At 38.2% G+C, this 20,203-nt stretch overlaps 1 protein-coding gene across 3 annotated transcripts in view; it reads left to right on the top strand.

Annotated features, from left to right (window-relative positions):
* ADGRD1 (adhesion G protein-coupled receptor D1) overlaps positions 1–19,080 on the top strand; it is a 156,946-nt gene extending 137,866 nt beyond the window's left edge. For all 3 annotated transcript variants that reach the window (XM_005018076.6, XM_005018078.6, XM_021271364.4), the window contains 4 exons: positions 14,518–14,644; positions 15,901–15,942; positions 17,824–17,916; positions 18,585–19,080. In XM_005018076.6, coding sequence (XP_005018133.4) covers positions 14,518–14,644; positions 15,901–15,942; positions 17,824–17,916; positions 18,585–18,680 — 358 coding nt within the window. In that variant the 3' untranslated portion in view covers positions 18,681–19,080. The remainder of the gene's footprint in view (positions 1–14,517; positions 14,645–15,900; positions 15,943–17,823; positions 17,917–18,584) is intronic.
* The last annotated feature ends 1,123 nt before the right edge of the window (positions 19,081–20,203 follow it).

Here is a 20,203-nt window from a genome sequence, read left to right as displayed (position 1 = left end):
ACTTCGGTGGGGTTTAACTCTTTGTATTGCTATGGATTTGGACCCTGGTGCCTGTTAGATTTGCAATAACGGAAAATGTTACCTTTTGAAAATCATCAGTGAAAAAGAACTTTGGAGAGCTTTTCTTTTGTTTGTTTGTTTGTTCATTTTGTTTTGTTTAAAAAAATGCCCTAATTGCTTTTAGATTTCAGTTCTTTAACATCTGATTTTGATCCATGAAAATAGCAGTAGCAGGAGGATGGTGTTGTGTGAGTCATTGCATTATGGCTGGTACCAGAGTAACAATTAAATGCTGGTTGTTCATCATGAAATGGTACAGTTCACTGTGAATAGCAATAACTGAAAGAGTTTTCTTGAACTTCTGCATTTACATCCTTGGTCCAATTTATAATCCTGGAATTCTGTGTCAGCTTTATGCAGAATAATAACACAAATATTATAGTTATACTGTTGCATAAAGTAAATGCTTATTTAAATATGCAGCTTGTGTAGAGCTCTAGGCAACCATGTAAGTCACTACCTAGTCTGACACAGGTCTTAGCTAAGTGTGATTTACATATTTTCCTGACAATGCTCTCACAAAGTAAATAAAATGGATGAAAAATATGAGTAAATCCAATAAAGAAAAAGTCCTATTTTTGAATCAGAAGTCCTTTCAAATTTTAAAATGCTGTCCTCATGTAAGTAATAAAATTCCATTAACCACAGATATGATATAGGGGTTTTGGAAATAGATATTGGAATTATACCCAATTCTTTTCTGTTGAAAAAGATGTGAGGCAGAAACATATATTTAAGTGAAAGAAACAGAATTCAAAAAAATACACACTTTTCGATTGGAACAATATTAGAAATAATCAAAAAGGTAGTCAGATGATAATTGAAAGCATCAGTACATCAGGAATAGTGATTTCCCAGATTGTCAAAGGTAATCGCCCCATGAAGAACCATGTTCTTTAATTTTATAGTGCTTATTATCCCCAGTGAGTCTAACGTACCTTCTCCAGCAGAACTCCCAAGTTAGCTGCACAATTTTAATACAGATTTTAAAAAACTAAGGAAAGTCAGAATATGATAATAGAACAATGAGGCCTTGGCTGTTCTCTTATGACTAGAGATATCAATAGTCAGATTACTTGTTCAAAAAAAATAAGCAGCAATAAGCAGACATAAATACATATGGAGCACCATAAAAAAGCTTGTCGTTAGCTGTTGTCTGAGCCCCCGGTACAGACCAAGAGAATTGGCAAATCATCAACAGACTAAAACACTCAGAAATCTAAAAAAAAAAAAAAAAAGCACAGAGTCTATTTTTCAATTTCATAATGTATATGGGACGACAACTGTACTCAACACTGCAGCTTCTTACTAAAGCTTGAGACAGTTCCCAAAAGCCAAGAGAGCTTCAGACACAAGCACTGGCATTGAGGCAGGTCCCCACTGCCATCTACCTCCACAGGGACCATGGACCAGCTGGCCATCAGCCTGCAAACCTGCAAAAATCCCTCAAATGAGTGGCACAAGACAGCCTGCATGTTCTAAAGAGGATAGTATGGAAGTACACAGATTTTTCTAGCTTTTCCATTTGCAGGTAGGTCCTTGGAGAGGTGGGAATCCAGCCCATTAGTAAAACATTTTGATTTCAACAACTAGAAAATATTTTGTAGAAATTTTTATGGCCTCTTCCTGGGCATTTTTGTAAGTAATACAGCATCAGCTATGATGTTAACTTTGATAAACATGATAAAAGCCGTATGTTCCCTAGTTTCTTTAAAACCAATTTAATAAGATATTGAGTTCCTCACATTACAGTGTTACACAGCTGAATGCTTTTCTGCATTTTGTGTTATCCTCCAAAGCAACAGTCAAGCAGTTTTCAGAAACCAGGCAGCCAGCAAAGCAGCACAATCATGGTTGTATGCCGGCAATTCTTTTTTTCCCCCTTATGTACATTTGAGACAGGCGATCAAGCAAGTATATGGCTATTTATTTGCCAGTACTGGAGTTAAAGCTTGTATGAACCATTACACAGAAAATTACTTTTCTTTCTCAGTTTATATGCCTGACCTTGACAGCTTTGCTGTTCTCTGATAGTTACCATGGAAATGGAAGAATGATCTTTCTGTTGATATCATTGCATAATTAAGGGTCACTGATGCCATTCAGGTCAAGAGATCATTTTCAGAGTTCAGATTCTCATGGGGATGAATGTTGTTATTCTACAGAAATCCTGTGTGTGGGTTGATGTGATTGTTACTCTGTCATCCTGAATGAAGCCCCACAGACTTCAAGCTAAGAGCCAGAAATATTTACCAAATCTACAGATTTCCAATAAACTCATGTCCATGAGGCTGCTTTCTTTGGACATTCACAGGTACACAAAACTACCAAGCTGTGAGGTTTGTAGCCACTTGTCAGCTGAAAAGTGGTAACTGGCTGTGTAATTCCTTCTGACCACTTCGAGTAGTGTGTAAAACACAATGCTTATATTGGTAAAAAGCCTCCAGTGATAGAAAGTTGAGACTCTTCAGGGTGTAGCTGGTTCAGAAGTTTTTCCCTATTAGCTTCTCTTAAGAAGCTTGACATTTCTACAAGGGCAGTTAAAGAAAGGACAAATAGAAGTCTGTCTTTCTCCAGTGGGTGCTGGCAATAGTTTCTTGCCCTGCTGAAGCAAACTTCAAAACCCTTTCTAGGATACTGCTTCCTTTAGGACAGGCAATGCTTTCTAGCTTACTGATCATTTTTGTTGCTTGCCTCCAGAGTCTTTCCAGAAAGACCACACTGTTCATGAAGAACGATAGCCCAACCAAAGTACGATGCTCCAGCTCAGGCATCACCAGTACTGAGCACAAAATAGGGGGCAATCTATATTTTTAATGGATAGTGTTGGTGGTTTGACACTGCAGGCAAAAAGAAAAAAAAAAAAAGATTACATCAGTGCCTGCAGTTTTACCAAAATAAAACAAAAAACAGTTTTATAAAATTTGCATTTCATTAACAATATCATTAAACCAAGCTAGTTCCATACTAACACCTAATCCTATGCTTTAGACAACTCTTGAACTGTTGAGGAAAAAAAGACCCCACCTGTGTTATCCCCAGGGTTTGGCAAGCCAAAATAGATGTTATGCTGCCATACTGTTCCCATTTCGTTTCCCTTTATTTTTACACAGAGGTTTCTGAAAGGTCTGTCTGCCTATATTTTCTGGCTCTCTGAGCAGATCTACATTTTTGATATACCCTTTCTTTTTCCCTGTGTTTCCCTTCTGAACAAACCATGCCCTTTCACATCAGTATTCCAGTCATATGAATAGTTCCATCAAATCTCTGTTATATAAGGAAAGTCGAATACTATGAGGTTCTTTTCATAACTGCTGTAATTTGACAATCTCTCTTTATTAGCACTGGGTCTGTCATCTTGGTTTACTGCCGGGAAAACAAAGATTTGCGCTGCATGATATAAGGACTATAAAAAAGATTCAGATGGCTGTAAATCGCGCAATAAGATTAATTTCAGTATATTGTTTCAAGATGACTTGTGGAGACTTAGCCAATTAAAAATAGTTAGCACTGGGCTAATACAGTTCCTCATGCAGGGAATACCCAGGAACAGGCTATACAGAAAGCTGTCATGAGATGGAAGAAGTCCTGCACTGGGAGCTTTGAAAATGGCTAAGACAATGGAGACTGCAGTGGAAGAAATTATTAGGTGCAAATGTTGGAGAAAAGAGTAGGTGACATGTAGCCTGGTCCATCTGGCACCCACCGGCAGACCGGCAGAATCTATCCCTTTGGGACATTTCCATTGCCTTGTCCTTGGAAGAGACAGGTAATGAGTTTTCTGGGAATAAGCTGTCGTAACAAATTCCTTCTCCTGGGCTGAGTCCAATGCAGAGCTGGGCACAAGATCCACATTAGAGAAAGGGGAGTATCTGAAGGAACATCTGTTTTCACATATGCAGAACCTCCAGAGCAGCCAAGGTTGGATTATCCTGTTAATACGATGCTCCTATAATGAACTTTATGGTCATATTTTGTCAATTAATTATTTGATATCTGTTTTTCATCTGTTCTACCACCAAATAATTCCATAGCCCTTTTCAGCCCAGGACTAGCTCATTGCTAACTGTATGTGTTATAAACAAATCCTCCTGCATAGTTTTTGTTTTCTGGTTGTGGGACAAAATGCTGCTCTTTTCCTGAGTGCTTGCTCTGTAAGGTGCAAACTAAAAACATAAGAACACTACTTTGCTTCTGGAAACAAACCCTGCCTTAATGGTTACATGTAATATAAAAAAGGCCTGGCCCATTAAAACATTACAATTTGCTTTCTTTTTAAAACAACAAATTAGTCCCTCCAGATGCCACAATCAATCTGCTTTTGTGATTATTAAAGAACCCCTAAAGTGAAAGCGTGTAATATTTTCTTTTTGTTCTCTCTTGCTTTCCTCAAAGAAATTCAAGAATCAGCTTTCAAGAAAGAACCAAACACTGCAAGAGCTATGGAAATGAATAGTTTGTGTTCAAGAAATTAATAAATCTAGACAATTGTAAGGGTCAGTACCTGCTCTTTTCCTTTTTCTTTTAAATTGCTGACATTTTCCACATGGATTTCTGAGAATTTGATTATTTTGTCTTCTGGCCGTGGCCATCAATACCATCTGCTGGGGCCTTTTTTCTCCTGTCACCGAGTAAAAACACAAAAAGCTTTTTCAGCAGATTTCCCCCCCCCCCAAAAAAAAAAAAAATTAACATATGACTGGAATAAACAGCCCCTTACTCTAGTTAAAAAAGAAAAAAGGACCATTGATGGCCAATTTATTGTAAATGCTTGTATGTAAAAGGATTGTATAATTACTAGTGTGTGATCGTATTTAGCAGATCTTAATCATCTAACCGCAAATATTTATTCTACGTGTTATTTTAGATGTTATTATGGGGAAAAGAGAAAATCTATCCTCAGTTACACTGGGGCTCTTCCTGAGGTTCAAGTGATGCTTCAATAGAAACAGAACATGAAGGGCACCACAGACAGACAAATGTGCAGTTTTAATGATTAAAGCAACATGACTCACTAGCCACAACTCCCAGTCACCTTTTAAGAAATCAAAGTGTCTTCACCAAGAACAGAGGAGCTCTTGGGTGTCTCTTGGGAATGAATACATGTACTGCTGGGTATCTCATGGTGCAAAGACTCACAGTGCAGGTAGTATCTTTATCTCCTGTCCCAAAATAAATTCTAAATACTCCTTGGCTGGATGTGGAACACTCTTCTGCTTTGAGAATAAGTACTTATTATTTTCTTTGATGACTGAATGGAAAAGTTCATTGGAAAATTAGCTTTAGTCTTCCCCCTGGGATCTAGAAGCAGAGAATGCTGTCTCAGCAGCAGCATAATGAGGGAGTTAGTGTCAAAAAATATTGAAGAAAGTGATTTTTTACAGATTGGAAAAATCCCTCTGCAAGTACAGTTCTTCTGGGGAAATCCTCACCCACAAAGATCCAGCTTGCAAGGACATTACATTTTAATTTTCCATATTCCTTCAATGGCTTGAGTTAAAGACAAGGGGAAGGACGGTTGGACTCGATGATCTTGAGGTCTCTTCCAAACTAGAAAATTCTGTGATTCTGTGACTCTGTGACATGTTTTAGTTACTTGCTTGTGATTTTCTTTGGAAAGTATTATTTGTCTTTTCCAATTTTAAGATCATGATGTGATGGAGATGATGTGGGATTTGATCTGTGGGAGGCCTTAAGAAGACATGGATTTCTAAATCTTTAGTTAGGGGCTGAAGTCAAAAGTCAATGCTGCCAGCCTCTGGGATTGCCTTCTTGGCATTTAAATTCCTGCAGTACCTCCATTTCTGGTCATGCCTCTATTTTTGTCAGGCTTGATGAGGCTTTGAAGGGAGACCTGAATTTCAGTCCCTGCTTCACTGAATATTTAATATAATATAGGAAATATTAATAAAGCAAGGATTATGTAGGACTCTTCCCTCTCGGGTGAGTGCCTCACAACTAATCTCTCTGACCCAGTGAATATTTAATTATTCAATACAAGCAGAACAGGTTCAATAGGAGAGACTGAGCATCAAGCAGGGAGTCAAAATGTTCTGGAAAAAAAATGGGAAGGGCAGGAGAGTGATCTGAGCCCAGACCTCCTATTTTCTGGACAAATGCTCTATTGACTGTCCTAGTCAGTGAACAGGGCCTCATCCCACCTGTCCCATGAAAGGTCAGAGCTTAACTCTCTCTATCTGTTTGAAGGACAGGGCTTGTACCTAGCTCCAAGGACAACTCCTCCAAACACTGACAGCCACAGTGAGAAAAACAAAATGGGTCTTGGGAAAGGCTGCAGGACAACATGTAGAAGAGGGCCAGTGCTCCCTCCACAACGGCTGCCGACTGAGCAAGGAGACCAAGATTGCCTTAAATCCTATATTGAGTCCAAGGTTATAGGCTGGAAATTCAGAAGGAGGAGCCTTTCTTATTTATCAGAAGTACAGGATGCTAAGGCAGCTTTAGCTTTTGGGAAGACGTAGAAGTGCCCCTGCTTTGGCAGCACCTGCCTTCTTTTGAGGGTCTGCAGTGAGAGGCCTGGATGTTGGATGTGACACATAACAGAAAAGGAGGAACTCTCTCCCCCTTCTTGTTCATGTGATAAAGATCAATCTGGATTTAGTTGCTGTTACAGCCTAATATTTATTTATTTATTTTGCTAGCATCTTCCCTGGCTTATAAATAGCACTAACCAGAAATTAATGGTCTGCAGTGTCTGTAAATATTCTTCTTCATCTTCACAATACTGCTTTGAAAGGGCACGTAGCATCGCCTCCACTTTACTGACAGGAAATGGCAATTTAAAGGACTCATTTTGTGTCTGCACATCTGCACTCACCAGTGACTTTTTTTTTTTTTAATTTATTATCGTAGTTCCTAGAAATCATCTGCAATTAGGCTAGAGTCTGTGTTTTTGCTAATTAGAAAACATTCCTTGGGCAATCAGCCTTGTTGTCTGTATAGCCAAAACAAAATGTAGGAGGAGAAAAAGGTGCATGTGTATTTGCAGAAGCACAGAACTAAAATCCGTGTCTGCCCTGTCTGAGAGCACAGCTCTACCCATCAGATTGAGATGTCTAGCAGAGCTAGATTAATTTTGCTTAAAACAAACAAACAAAAACCACAAAAAAAAAAACAAAAACAAAAACAAAAAAACTACAAAAACAGCAACAACAAAACCCACCTGCTCTTGACATCACTTATACACATTTTGCAGAGGAAATTGGTTGGTAAGTTAGGAGGGGACCTCTGGGATTTTGACTCTCAGGCCTGTGCTTTGGCCTCCCTGCTGCACTTCCCACATCACCCCCAGTGCCGTTGTCACCAACTTTGTTGTTTTTTATTTAGGAATAACAGGAAGCTTGACCCTGTAGGCTCCATATGGCATCAGTAGTCTTTGGGTCAGGCCCAAGACTGGTCTGAATCTTTTCTTTGATGTTCACTGCCTAATTCGCTCAAAAAACAATGAATTGTTATCAGTATTCTTCCATTTGTCTGTCTGAGGTTGGTGGCAAATCATCACCTAACTCACTGGTTTTGTTCCTTGGAGAGCCAGGTAACACCCAGGGAGTAATGGCACACAAGGCTCCTGCACGGCGTGCCCACACCCATGGGCATGGAGCCTGAGTGCTGGGCAGAAGAGGTAGGCAAGGTGTGTGCTGGAAATGCTGCTGAACTGAGTTAGAAACATTTCTGTTCACAGCCAGAATTGCTGTACGTGGTCTCCCAGCAGCTCTCCAGCTGTCAGGTCAGAGCTTAGTGAGCGTTACAGGTAACAAATCAGAAACTGAGGCTAAATTTAACTTTTCACGGTGTTTGTCTGAAATGTTAGTTATAGGCTTTTGGTCTTATTTTTTTATATATAAAGTATAAAGGATATTGCTGACAGTGGCTAGTGAAGTTTCAGAAACAAGAGAGAATTTCAGTTAAAAGGCCTATTTGTCCAGGTCACAATTTTGATGAATTGTTGTGAAGGATTTTTGCTTTTATAGACAGTGTTTCCTCCAACTATTATATAATCTTGGCTTATGGGTCTGAATTTAATTCTTAGTTCAGCAGGCACCATCACTAAAAAGTGGATGTCAGAAGTCTTAAATAGATTAGTTCTTCATATATGCCCAATAAAATTGATTTGTGAATTAGGGGTCCCCTTCACAGGAGTAATAAAGTTTTCTTTCTGCAAGCAGTGAAATTTCTTTCTTGTAGCTGTCAGTGTAGTCATTCTGCTTTGGTGTAAGATATCGACAGTGTGCTTAGGGCAATAACAGAAAAGGGCAGAGATTAAATAAGGGGAAGGGAGTCATCTCAATTGAGCAGAGCCATTTCAAACCAATTGCAAATACAATAAAACCGTAAGGGCCACCTCTGCTCTTAGAAAAATGTTCATAGAAACTTTACTAACAGTGCAACGATTTTATGTGATGTTAGTGAAGAAAGTACGTCTCTGAGGTGCTGAAACCTACACTTCTTACACACCATGGCTGCAATATAACTACAACAATTATCCAACTTAGAAAACTTCCTTCTGTCCAATAATTGATTAATGTGGAGTTCAGGACTTCATCTGGTATAAACCACTGGGTGACAGTCCATCTCTTACTGAGAAAGACAGAAAATAACAATCCTACACTGAAATAAATGCTAAAACTAAAGCAATCAAGCAAAAACCAAATGAAGAAATTTGGAATGGAAGGTCTCTGGTGAGCAAAGTTTACTTCTCAGGAACTAGAATTAAACTGTACATGTAAGAACAAGAAAAAGGAAGAAAATTGCATTTTCTTTTTTTCTACTGGGCAATTTAAAGGGTGAGCACATGCTAAATGACAGTTTGACAAAGGTCCTGAAGAATGAGCTTTTTTGCTGTCCGTGCCCACGCAGTATTAGCAATTAATGGAGAAAGTGAATGCTGCTTTTGTAAGAAGTGTACCAGAAAAAAAATTCTGAGGATTTTCTTAGGACTCCATCATGCCCTCCCACACAGCTGCATTCATGCACAAGTGCTCAGGTGAGTGGAATGATGTATGAGCTTACATCAACACCTGCAGAGCTGCCTCTGCACATGTGATGGCAGGACAGGCACAGGGCAATACCAACTCATCACTGCTTTCTTTTTGCAATAAACAGCTGTGTGAATCAGAATGCAATCAAGTCACACCAAAGTGATTCTTGGTGAGCAGCACTTCAGAAGGCTCTGCAGTGCAGCTGCAGAGATCATTAGTACTGGGCAGAGTGAGAAATATCGTTAAGAGTAGCCTGACTCGATAGATAGGCTGTGTACAGCCAGGAATATCCCAAGGGCTATTCCATACGCACCAGATATAAAAATTTAATCAGACTCAAGATAGTTTTTTGTATTTTACAGAAGTTTTCTATATTATAAAGTAATAACGAGTACATATGTTTAAAAATATACTGGCAAAAGGAAACAATAGAAAGGAGAAAAGAAAGCTTGTGCTGCTTTTGCTTTGTTCTTAATTAATTAGTCCCAGGGCTGATCAGTCAGTGTACACAGATGCAGAGACACAAAAAGCTTACAAAACGTAATGCTATTAGACTGCAGAAGAGCAACGTTATCTGAGCTTTTAAAAGGACATGTGACAAATAAGCTGCTATTATGGTTCTGATTTCAAAGGCCAAAGGAGGAGAAGGGGCACACAGGACAAATTTCAAGGGTTCTTTTATTAGGCAATGGCCATTTTACTTTTCAGTGCATTTAGGTCACGAGGACAAAGAAAGGTTTTAGCAAGGTTTACGAAACCTTGTTTGAGCTAGACCCCCATATCTGCAAGGATCTGCCTCTGCCCCAAAGTGTGGGTTCTTCACGTCACCAGTTTTTTAGACGAAATAAAGCTCAAATGATGGAAGTGACTTTTTTTTTTTTTTTTTTTTAACATTGCACAGTTAAGTCATGCAGTATTCCTTCTCCAAACAGAACACGCATTTGATTGCACTCTATATCTTAGTGTACTAGAACTAATCTAGTAAAATATTCATGTAGCAAAGAAAAATGGGAATTAAAAAAAAAGTATGTGCAGTGTGGTGGAATGAATGTGCCTAGCGGGACATTAACTTTTGTATTTTTTAGATTTTTTTTTCAGTGATTTTTAACCTTGTAGCCTTAATAATGTTCTGACACAGCATTTTACATTTTAGTATACATAGTATTTTTAGTATTTATATAGTATTTTTCTCTCTTTATATATAGTATATAATATTATATAATATATATAATATATATAATATATATTATATATAATATATATTATATATTATATATTATATATTATATATTATATATTATATAATTTATATATATATAATTATATATGTTATATACACAGTATATATATATATATATACACTGCATATAGTGTATATATATTATATAGTACTATTATATATAGTATATAGTATATAGTATATAATATACTATATAGTATACAATACTATATATTATATAGTATTTTTAGTATATATAGTATTTTTCTTCTTTGAAGACAAAATGAAATAAAGATGGGGAGGGGTGGGGTAAATGGAAGAAAATAAAACAGGACCAGAAACAATAGAGCTGACTCTTTTGCTTGGTGACTAAAAGGAACAAACACCTTAAACTAATAATTTCATACATAGGGTGAATTTCAAAGCAAGCAAATAATTAAGGTAATTTTTAAAAGACAATGAAATTTAAGTGATACAGAGGCAGAACAGACTGTTAGATAGTCTTAAAAGAATTTCATCCTCAAACGACTGCTTGTGTAAATGGGTGGTTATGAAACATGCGTACATGTGCATGAAAAATCCCACACATCTGTATTTTGTTTTCTTTTTTAGATATGTAGTTTTGCTGAGTAAGTGCTGAAACCTGTGATAAAAAGTGAGCAAGCGAGCAGTCTTTATCTTTACCTGTTTTTTGTTTGTTTGTTTTAAAAAAGAAACACAAGACATTCGTGATGTTAAAAGTTACTGAAAATCCAAACTGTAAGAACGATTTTAAGAACATTGCAGCTGAGCACGTAACTCAATTCTCCCACAAACTACAAGTTACTGATGAAGCTTTTTATGCTGACTCAAAAAGAAATAATGAAATTTCTGGCAACAAACCAGGTAGGGAAGATTATATTTCAAACCGCAAGTTTTATAAAAATAGTGTGGGAATTAAAGAGAAAAAAAAAAAAGTGTTTTTTAATGAAAAGTGTTTACAAGTGTAGCTGTGTTGGGCATATCAATCACCTACTGTATCAGGTTAGGGGGGAATTCCAGACCATCATGGAGTCTGAATCTACCTGATCCATCCTCTGGGTGTTCATGTACCACTGTCTGATCTGAAGATGCATTTTCCTGAAGGCACGAGAGCTCTGTAGGTTATAGTTGTCTTTCTGCTCCGTGTTTGTTGCAAGAGGCAGTCTGCTGGCAGTTCCCCAGTGTAGCACATCTCTTATGTTACAGTTGAGGTGATGAACTTTAATCTCTACAGAGAAAAACAAAACATCCTTGATTCATGAAAATAAACTTCTATCACTTGGCTGATTTAAAATTGTATCTTCTTAAATGCATATTGTAATTAAATAAGAGAGCTCAGGCTTTATTGTATTCTTTCATTTTCTGGCTGAACAAACTCTTTGCAGAATTAAATTAAATTGTGCAGAAATTTTCATGGCCAAGGAAATTAAGATGCTTATCAATAGAGGCAAAAAAGATTCCTGATTCTTCCCTGTCCCAGATTTCCCAATAAACCTGAATCCCATGCAATGTTTCAACACACACTTTTAATCAAGGATATAATGTAGTGATCAGGTCACTGAAATGAATGAGATGCCTTGGATCTAAGTATTTCATTAAAAGATTGCTTCATTGAATCGTGTTGTACAACACTCTCATTTGTCTTGTGTTGTAATTATAAGTGGTCTCTTGTCATGCAGCTCTATTCACTTCTCTCCTGAACCTGTACTTTAACCTGTACAAGGGGCTAAAAGGCAGAAGTACAACATTAATCTCCCTAAAACAACTTTTTCTCCTGTATAGGCTTCTAGCTAAATAAAAATCTTCTAATTTCTGAGAAATGAAGCTTTTTTTTAAGTGTGAACTGACTTTTAGATTCTCCCAGCTTGTGTTCCCTTTACTGTTTTCTGGTCTTCTTTATACACTAAATATCTTAAACACATATTGAAGTGTAAGAATGTGCTCAAATCCAGTGGACCACAACAGGAGTTAAGTCCATGCTTGTAAGCTCTGTGGTAAATAACAATCAGATCTCTGGTGCAGGACGTTTCAAAGTAGGGGCAGGGGCAGTTTCCTTCCTTGTGCTTTCTGCCTTGTGCCACCAACACTGCGCTCATCTGCCACAGAGGAAGAGTTTGTCTTTTGATAGCTGTCACTGTGAATGTGATGCCTGGCTGTTCAAAGGTTCAACAGCTATTCATCCTTGACAGGCAAAATAGCAGTGGGCTGCCTAGTTAGTAGGGTTTTGACAGCAAGTGTGTTTTGTCCTGTGGGATTCGTGAGGAGTTTTGCATGATTAAAGAGTGGACAGACATCATGACTGCTCAGTGCCGTGAACTGGGTGCGTGGCATTTATTGGGAGAAGCAAGTGGTGACTTAACTCCTAATGAGTCACCTGGCCTTGCCTTACATTATACCTGCCTTTACTGGCTCCAACAGATGTGAACACCATCTGTGGAGGTGTTTATTGTCTTAATCAAGAAACAGATGGATCAGGCTAAAACCAGGACTGTTGTCTTGGGTTAGATTGGATGGACCACCATATCCCTATTAGAAAAGCCAAGCAGAGTGACAGGACGAGGAGAAACGGGCTAAAGTTGCACCAGGGGTGTTTTAGGAACAACTTCTTTACTGAAAGGGTTGTTAGGCATTGGAATGGGCTGCCCAGGATAGTGGTGGAGTCACCATCCCTGGAGGTCTTTAAAAGACATTTAGATGTTGAACTTAGCGATATGGTTTAGTGGAGGACTTGTTGGTTTAGTTAGGTCAGAGGTTGGACTAGATGATTTTGAGGTCTCTTCCAACCTAGACAATTCTGTGATTCTGTGGTTCTCTGAACACATACTCCTACCTTTCTGATCAGGGACTTGGTGCTAGCAGCTGCAGCTGAATTGCCACATTGACCCACCAACGACAGAACTATCTGCTGTGATCGGATCTGTTTCAGACATACCTAACATCCTCTGCCAAGCACCTCTCTAGAGTAATCCTGTTGTCTTAGTTTTTTCTGTGATTACACTAGGAACACTCTGTAGGGCTATTACTACAATACTCTTGCAGCCAATATTACAGGGTGTACGCAGACACAGAAGTATAATTCTTTAGTGCAATTCATTAGCATCAATCAGAGATGATGCTCCGAGGGCTTCATAAGGAGAACACAATTGTGTGAGATAAGCAATAATCTCAGAGAGTTACATTTCATCAGCTGAGCCTACCTTTCTTGGAAGCGGATGAGTAGCATTCTGATGCAGAGGGAGATATTTGCAATGTTTACGTCAATGCAGAAAATGAGCACAAGAACCGAATTATATAGAATTAAATCCTCAGAATTCAGCTGCTGCAGAAAGTTTTCTGTGATCATTTAATTCTCTGGTATACTACAATTTCTTTTAATCTTCCATTATAACAAACATCCCATACATAGCTCATTAAGGCTAAAACAAAAATCCCTCTTATTTTCTCGGTGCTGTTACCTTTTCAGCTGTTGTATCATCTTTTTCTGAAATTCTGCCAAATACTCCAAGCTAAGCAGAGAGAACGTATATCAGGGGACACCTCCAAGAAACACAAGTCACTTTTTTCAATATTTGGCATACATTTCTCTGAATCAGCTCTGAACAAAGAAGGGAGGTTGCAGAAAAGCATCTTGGTGTTAAAGGATTTATGTTTGGCAGAGGCAGATAGCATTTTTTCCCATTTGTGGTGATTAAAAATCCCAAGTCGCTTTCTAGAAGAGCAATAATACCAAGCTGTCTTGACTAGTGAGTCAAGCTGAGCAAATGTATTTTTGATATACTACATAGTGGTTTGTTTGTTTGTTTGTTTGTTTTCCATGTGATCCTGCCTCTGTTCCAAGTTTCTGCTCTCTGTATTTGACGCTTACACTTACTATTCCTCACTGAAGAAAGGAGTATAGTTCACTGCAGACTGAAGACATGGCTATAGCAGCTATATGACTATCTCTCCATCTCTTCCCCAGCACCCTGAGTTACTGCCTCTCTCAGTCTGTTTTTATTCCATGTGACATAAAAATTCTGTTATCTCCATTTTCATAGATGAGGAATGTATAATTAAGAGACTCGCCCATTAAAAGAATTTTATGGCAAAATTTTATGGCAAAGAGAGTCATAGACACACTGCCCTTCTGCCAGGAAGTAATTGATAAATTCCCTAGTGTGTGGTCTGAAACTTGTTTAACTGTCTCATCACATTTCCCATCATTATTTTCTCTTTCAGACTAACAGCTAAAGCCGTTGCTGTTCTCTTACCAATCTTGGGAAGCTCGTGGATCTTTGGGATTCTGGCTGTCAATACCCACACGTTGGTATTTCAGTATATGTTTGCTGTTTTCAATTCACTACAAGTAAGTACCTGGTGGGAATGGTGGGAAAGGTTATGGATACCGAACTGCTGTTGAGATCCAGTAACTGGATCATTAGTAATGTTTTCACATGCTTGTATTTATTGGATTTTTTTTTTCTATGTTCTTTCCTGTGTCTTTTATGTCTGTGCTGATCATACAGTGCTGGCAATTGTTTAGTCTCGGTATGAACAGAACTTTCACCCCACTCCTTAATGTTTCCAGTAGCAATAATTAAATAAATGAGACAGTGAGCTTGAGAAATAGATTCACTCTTCTAGCATTGGGTATCAAAGGCAAGATTCTTAAAGGTAAAGGCAAGATTCTCTCATTAAAGATACTGGAATGAATTTTCTGTGTTAGTTTGAGGCTTTGTTACTGAGAATAAATGAAAGCAAACAGAAGTTGCTGGGAACGGTGGAGCACAAGGAGAAAAGGGAAGCTGCTCTGCATGTTGCAGAAGGCAGCACGTGATTCTTAAAACCCCAATCCAGAAAAATAGCTCTGTTCAGGAAAGAATGCAAGCATCTGCCTAGCTTCAAGCAGAGGTTTCAGTAGATGCATCAGTCCACAGGTATGTTGTAATTCCTTCCCAAAAAATGGTTGCAAAAGGGGAAAAAAATTAACTGTTGCAAATCCTATGATGTCTCAGGAACAAATACGAGTGTAATGCAGTTCTCCAATAACCTTAGTAGAAAAGGTTAAATTTTTATGCAAATTAAACATTCAAATTAAAAAAATCATCCAAATTAAAAAGTTTGGCTGAATACCCCCTAAGGAAAAAAAAAAAAAAAAAAAGAATGTGGGGGAAAGGGCTGGGAACTTTTTGGTTTCTGTTGGGCAAAAAGGCTAAAGATACTAAAACTCTGTTGTGAAAACTTTGCCAATGATAATACCTCTTTCTAAAAAGTAAGTATCTGCTGTTTCCCCAAAAGCATTTTCCTCTGCCTCTACATTTTCAAGCACAGACAAAATGTTCTCTTGTAGCTCATGACAAGAATTATGGATTATTTGCAACCACCCCAAAACACTCCAAAGTTTGAGAGGTGCTGTTTTACATGAAAAAGTCTTGGTAAGATGCAGAGTAGCCTAATGCAGCAGTTTTCTCCAGTTTAACACGGGGCACAATTAAGTCTACTCTTCAGTGTATTTATAGAGCTCCATCTACTTGGTACATGCTTTATACAATACAGTGAGAAATATGTTGTTATATGTTATTCTTCACAGTCTTCACCCTTCTCCCTTTTATCTGTTTTCAGGGATTTTTCATGTTCCTTTTTCACTGTCTTCTGAATTCAGAGGTATGTTACAAAATGGAGTCCAAAAATTTGGTGTTAAGAAATTCACGTAACATGAGTGTAAGACAAAAAAAAGTCCCCATTATTGTTGCCTGCTATGGAGTTGATTTCTTTTTTCCTTCAATAAACACATGACTGTTAGTGATTTTATGGCTTACAGAGTTTTGACCCAGGTTTGGCATTTACTTTATTTAACATAAGAAAGAAGCATTTCCAAAAAAAGCTGAGAGAAGGCAGCTCAAGATGAAGGAGAGGTGCAGTCCCGAGGGCTGGAGGGATGAGCAGGGCACGGACTGTGCTGCTGAGGGAGGATGTTTAGGCAGTGGCAGCAGGACTCACTCTGGCAGTCCCTGCTAGGGAGCCTCTGTCTTTGTTACATCTGCAGTTCCAGAGAGGAAAATAAACATTAATCTCAGCAAAACATACTTTTGGAGACTGCTCATGCAATTCTTAATGGGAAACTAAACAGAGTAGAACATATTCCAGGTATTTTTCTTGGCTGGAAGCAGGGTTTTTCACAATGGACCAAGACGCATCTTTTGCATGAAGGCTGTCTCCGAGCAGCTCGGGTAAAGCCAAGGCATGACTGTCACAGAGACCATCTCTGCTGCGCTGGGAGCTCCCAGCATCCCCTCCTCCCATAGCAGAGAGCAGAAAATCCTCAGCAAAATGCATTACAGATAATGAAAGTTTCTTATAAAAAAAACATTTCCAGCATGCTGACAGGGGTACTGCTTGGATTCTTCCGCAGCAATTCCTTTTGGACGCTGCAGAGCTTCTCTATCACCTATTTCTTCTTCCTCGGCATCAAAAGCACTCTTCTGTGGAGTTGTTTCACTAAAGTTATTTTTCATTAATATTTGCCAACATATTCAATCTTAGAGCATTGACATGACCTTTGCTACAGTCAGCTTAAAGAGTCAAGACTGACTGTGAAATTCTTGATCTCTATTGGAATCAATTAAAGTTAAGCAGGCAGGTTCAAGGTATAGAGGAAAATATTTCTTTATCCTATTTTCTCCCACGCTCAGAAAGCTTTCCTCCTTCTGTCAAGCATCAAATGTCACATCAAATAAAAATATTTGAATTACTACCATTTTAACCAAAACCAAATGAGAAATTAAATTCAGAAACCTTTCAGAATTTGAATCCTCAAAAAATAGTTCATGTATAGGTAACACAAATTGGCATTTTTGGAGAGCAGGTCCTATTGGCTTTGTTGCACGCTATGCATGTCTAAAAAACTGCAAGGGTGCTTTACTTCTTACCATGGGAGTAAAACAGAGACTGTAAAGCAAAATCTGCAAAAGCCCCATGACTGAACCCCTCAGCCTCCCTCAGTTTGTCTCAGTGCCTTGCTACTGCACCTCCTAACATCTCCTTTTCATCTTTTTTTCACTGCAGTTTGAACTTACATCTTGATTTAGCTACTATACGTATTAAGAGCAGACAATTTTCTTATGTTTACATACCCTGCATTTTTTTTTCTATTATTACTTTTATTAATATTTTTTTTCTAACAAGATGAGTAGCAATACAGTCATATCTTGGACATGTATGTAGAAGTATGGGATAACCAAGATAGCATGAAAATATTGTCAGAGAAATGAGATCCAATGAGGTTATAAAATGTTTTGTATTTAATCTATGCATAATTGAAATGAGAAGTTAAAATTTAAAATAAGACTTTAAATACAAAGAAAAATGAAGAGGCAGACTGCAGTTTTTGGTTCATGTTTTTAGTACACTGTGTTGTTTTTAGGGACATTAATCTTGAGGAATGCTAATGGGGACGTAATTGTAGGCTGTACCCGAGAAAACGCACACAACATTTTCAAAGAAATCTTCTTTCTATCTTCTTTTATTTTTATTTTTTTCCCAAAGGTTAGAGCTGCTTTTAAGCACAAAACCAAGGTCTGGTCCCTTACCAGTAGCTCAACTCGCAACATCAATGTGAAACCCTTCAATTCAGACATTGTGAGTATGTCTTTTCTTTTTTTTCCTGTGTATTGTACTAGAAAGTGTTCCACATTAAACTCTGTTGAAAGACCAGGACTCAGAAGGCACATGAGCACCTAACTTAATGCATGGCGTAGACAGGTGGAACCTTCAAGTATTACGTTGCAGCTACAATATGTGTTTTGAAAGCGAAGGTCAAAATTCTACTTTCTGGTAAACTATGAAATGGAAGTAAACAAGTTTTAGCAGCCTGGAGTACAGCCCAGTGAGACTATTCCCATGTCTTGTAATGGACTTCATATTATGCATTCAAGCTGCACTTTGGCAATGTATTTGTCTGATGACTATGACTTTTTGATAGGGCACTTTTACATTTAAGTCTGAGAAATAAACTCTTAAATAAATCAATGTGTGCATATGCTTTTCCAGCTCTCCATAAATTGTCTTGAGGCAAAATACATTTGTTTTTATAAAGAGCCAGACTTCTGAAGTGATAGGTATTATTAAGTGATCGCTGCCAATCACCTTAGATCTTGGCAATAACTATTAAAAATCCTTTATGGCATATGCTCTCAAGACTCCATGACAATGTTGTAACCTAAATAGATGCTTTCAAGCTTTTATTTCATCAGACAAGAGTGGTTTAGCAAAATAAATAAATCTACTTTCAATATTATTTTTTCTAGATGACTGGGAACAGGCCAGGCACAACCCCCACAAAGCTGAACACCTGGGATAAAAGCACCAATTCAGCCAACCGCATTGATTTATCAGCAGTCTGACAGTAATACCAGCTCCTCAGTGAAAATCAAGCCATACATTCAGGACTTCTGTCACAGTGTCCACCAGTTTTTTTCTCACTGTTAATACCAGTAGAAAACTGCTTTTTTAATCACTGCCTAATAAATTGGAAATTGCCATATTTTGTCAACTAAATAGCGCTCATCTGCTTGCCTTTGAAACTACCACATTCTACCACTTGCCTGTTAGCAGCATCTAAAAGTAACTAGCACAAATATACACTGGATGGTCTTGTCAGCAATGATGAAAACACTAGGTATGCAAGAAGAGTTTATTCTGTCTGAACCATTCCAGCTCCCAGAACCGAGGAAAGGCAACATACTTCGGGAAAGATGGATTTTTATGCTCTAAAATAAAATGTTTCCCATTGTGATGTTGTAATGGGGCACTTCTGGTCTTGCTGTGCACTCTCTGTTTACATTTATTACCTTACAGAATGCAATTATTGAAGTGACGCTTATTCAAAATACGTAGTGTGGTGATTAATTTAAATACTACAAAGAAACCAGGACTTGGGGGAGAACCAAATTCAAGCTATTCAGCTGCCAGACATGGGCATGGAATTAGCAAGGCTAATATACACACATGTCTTTATACACATGAACAGTATACGAAACATGTAATACTCCTATACATGGCCTATTAGTCTTTTAGATATTGCTGTTTACATCATACCTAGAAAAGGCAGAAATGACTAAGGTTTTCCTATAGCAGTCCACAGCATTTCTATCACTGATTTGTGTCTGCTGACATATCACAATACGAAGTGTTTGTATTGCTCTAGCTGAAGCTTTGGATGCAGTCAACAACTGTCCATCAAGTGCATTTTGCAAATGCACTGAAGCCTTTGGAAATCCAACCCTGGCACTGTGACTTACCTTCCTCCTTTTATCAGTCAGATTGAGACACTGTATTCCAACCACAAAGTAACACAATGGTATACTGTGAAGACAGCCAAACTAGAAATAAGTCTATGTATTGTTACCTACAGGCATCTTTTAAATAGGTCTCTGCTGAGTCTTTTGTGGTTTTAAACTCCACTCAGCACTTAATAACTTCTGGTTTAGTACTGCTATGAAGTATCTTTAAGGGGAAAAAATACTGTAATTTTTCTTCTGACCAGTATTTTGTAGGTTCACCAAAGTGATGTTTGAAGCACAAGAGAGTGCAATCTGGGCTGTGCAAGAGATGAACCCTTCCAGCTGGGCATAGAGCAGACTGTGAGCAATGGAGGTGGTCAGAGCCCCAGAATATGTGAATTGGTCTAGGATTTACTCAGCAGCCAGGGTCCCCAAGACTAATTGCCAAAGATGAGTGCCTTTTTGCAGAGTGGCTGTGCAGCCACATCTCCTTATCCCCAGCTCCTCTTGTTTGCAGTAGGTGTCTCCCCAGCTCACTTATACTGGGATGTAGGAATTACCAAAGAATTATATAGGCTGTCCTAATGGGCTAGCAAAGCATTACAAAAGTAGGACTTCTGGCCCCAGTGATTCTAGCAAGATAC

The sequence above is a fragment of the Anas platyrhynchos genome, chromosome 16, assembly GCF_047663525.1.
Source record: "Anas platyrhynchos isolate ZD024472 breed Pekin duck chromosome 16, IASCAAS_PekinDuck_T2T, whole genome shotgun sequence".
NCBI classification, from domain to species: domain Eukaryota; kingdom Metazoa; phylum Chordata; class Aves; order Anseriformes; family Anatidae; genus Anas; species Anas platyrhynchos.
The sequence above is the reverse complement of the archived record's forward strand: the minus strand, read 5'-3'. Positions and strand labels throughout refer to the sequence as shown.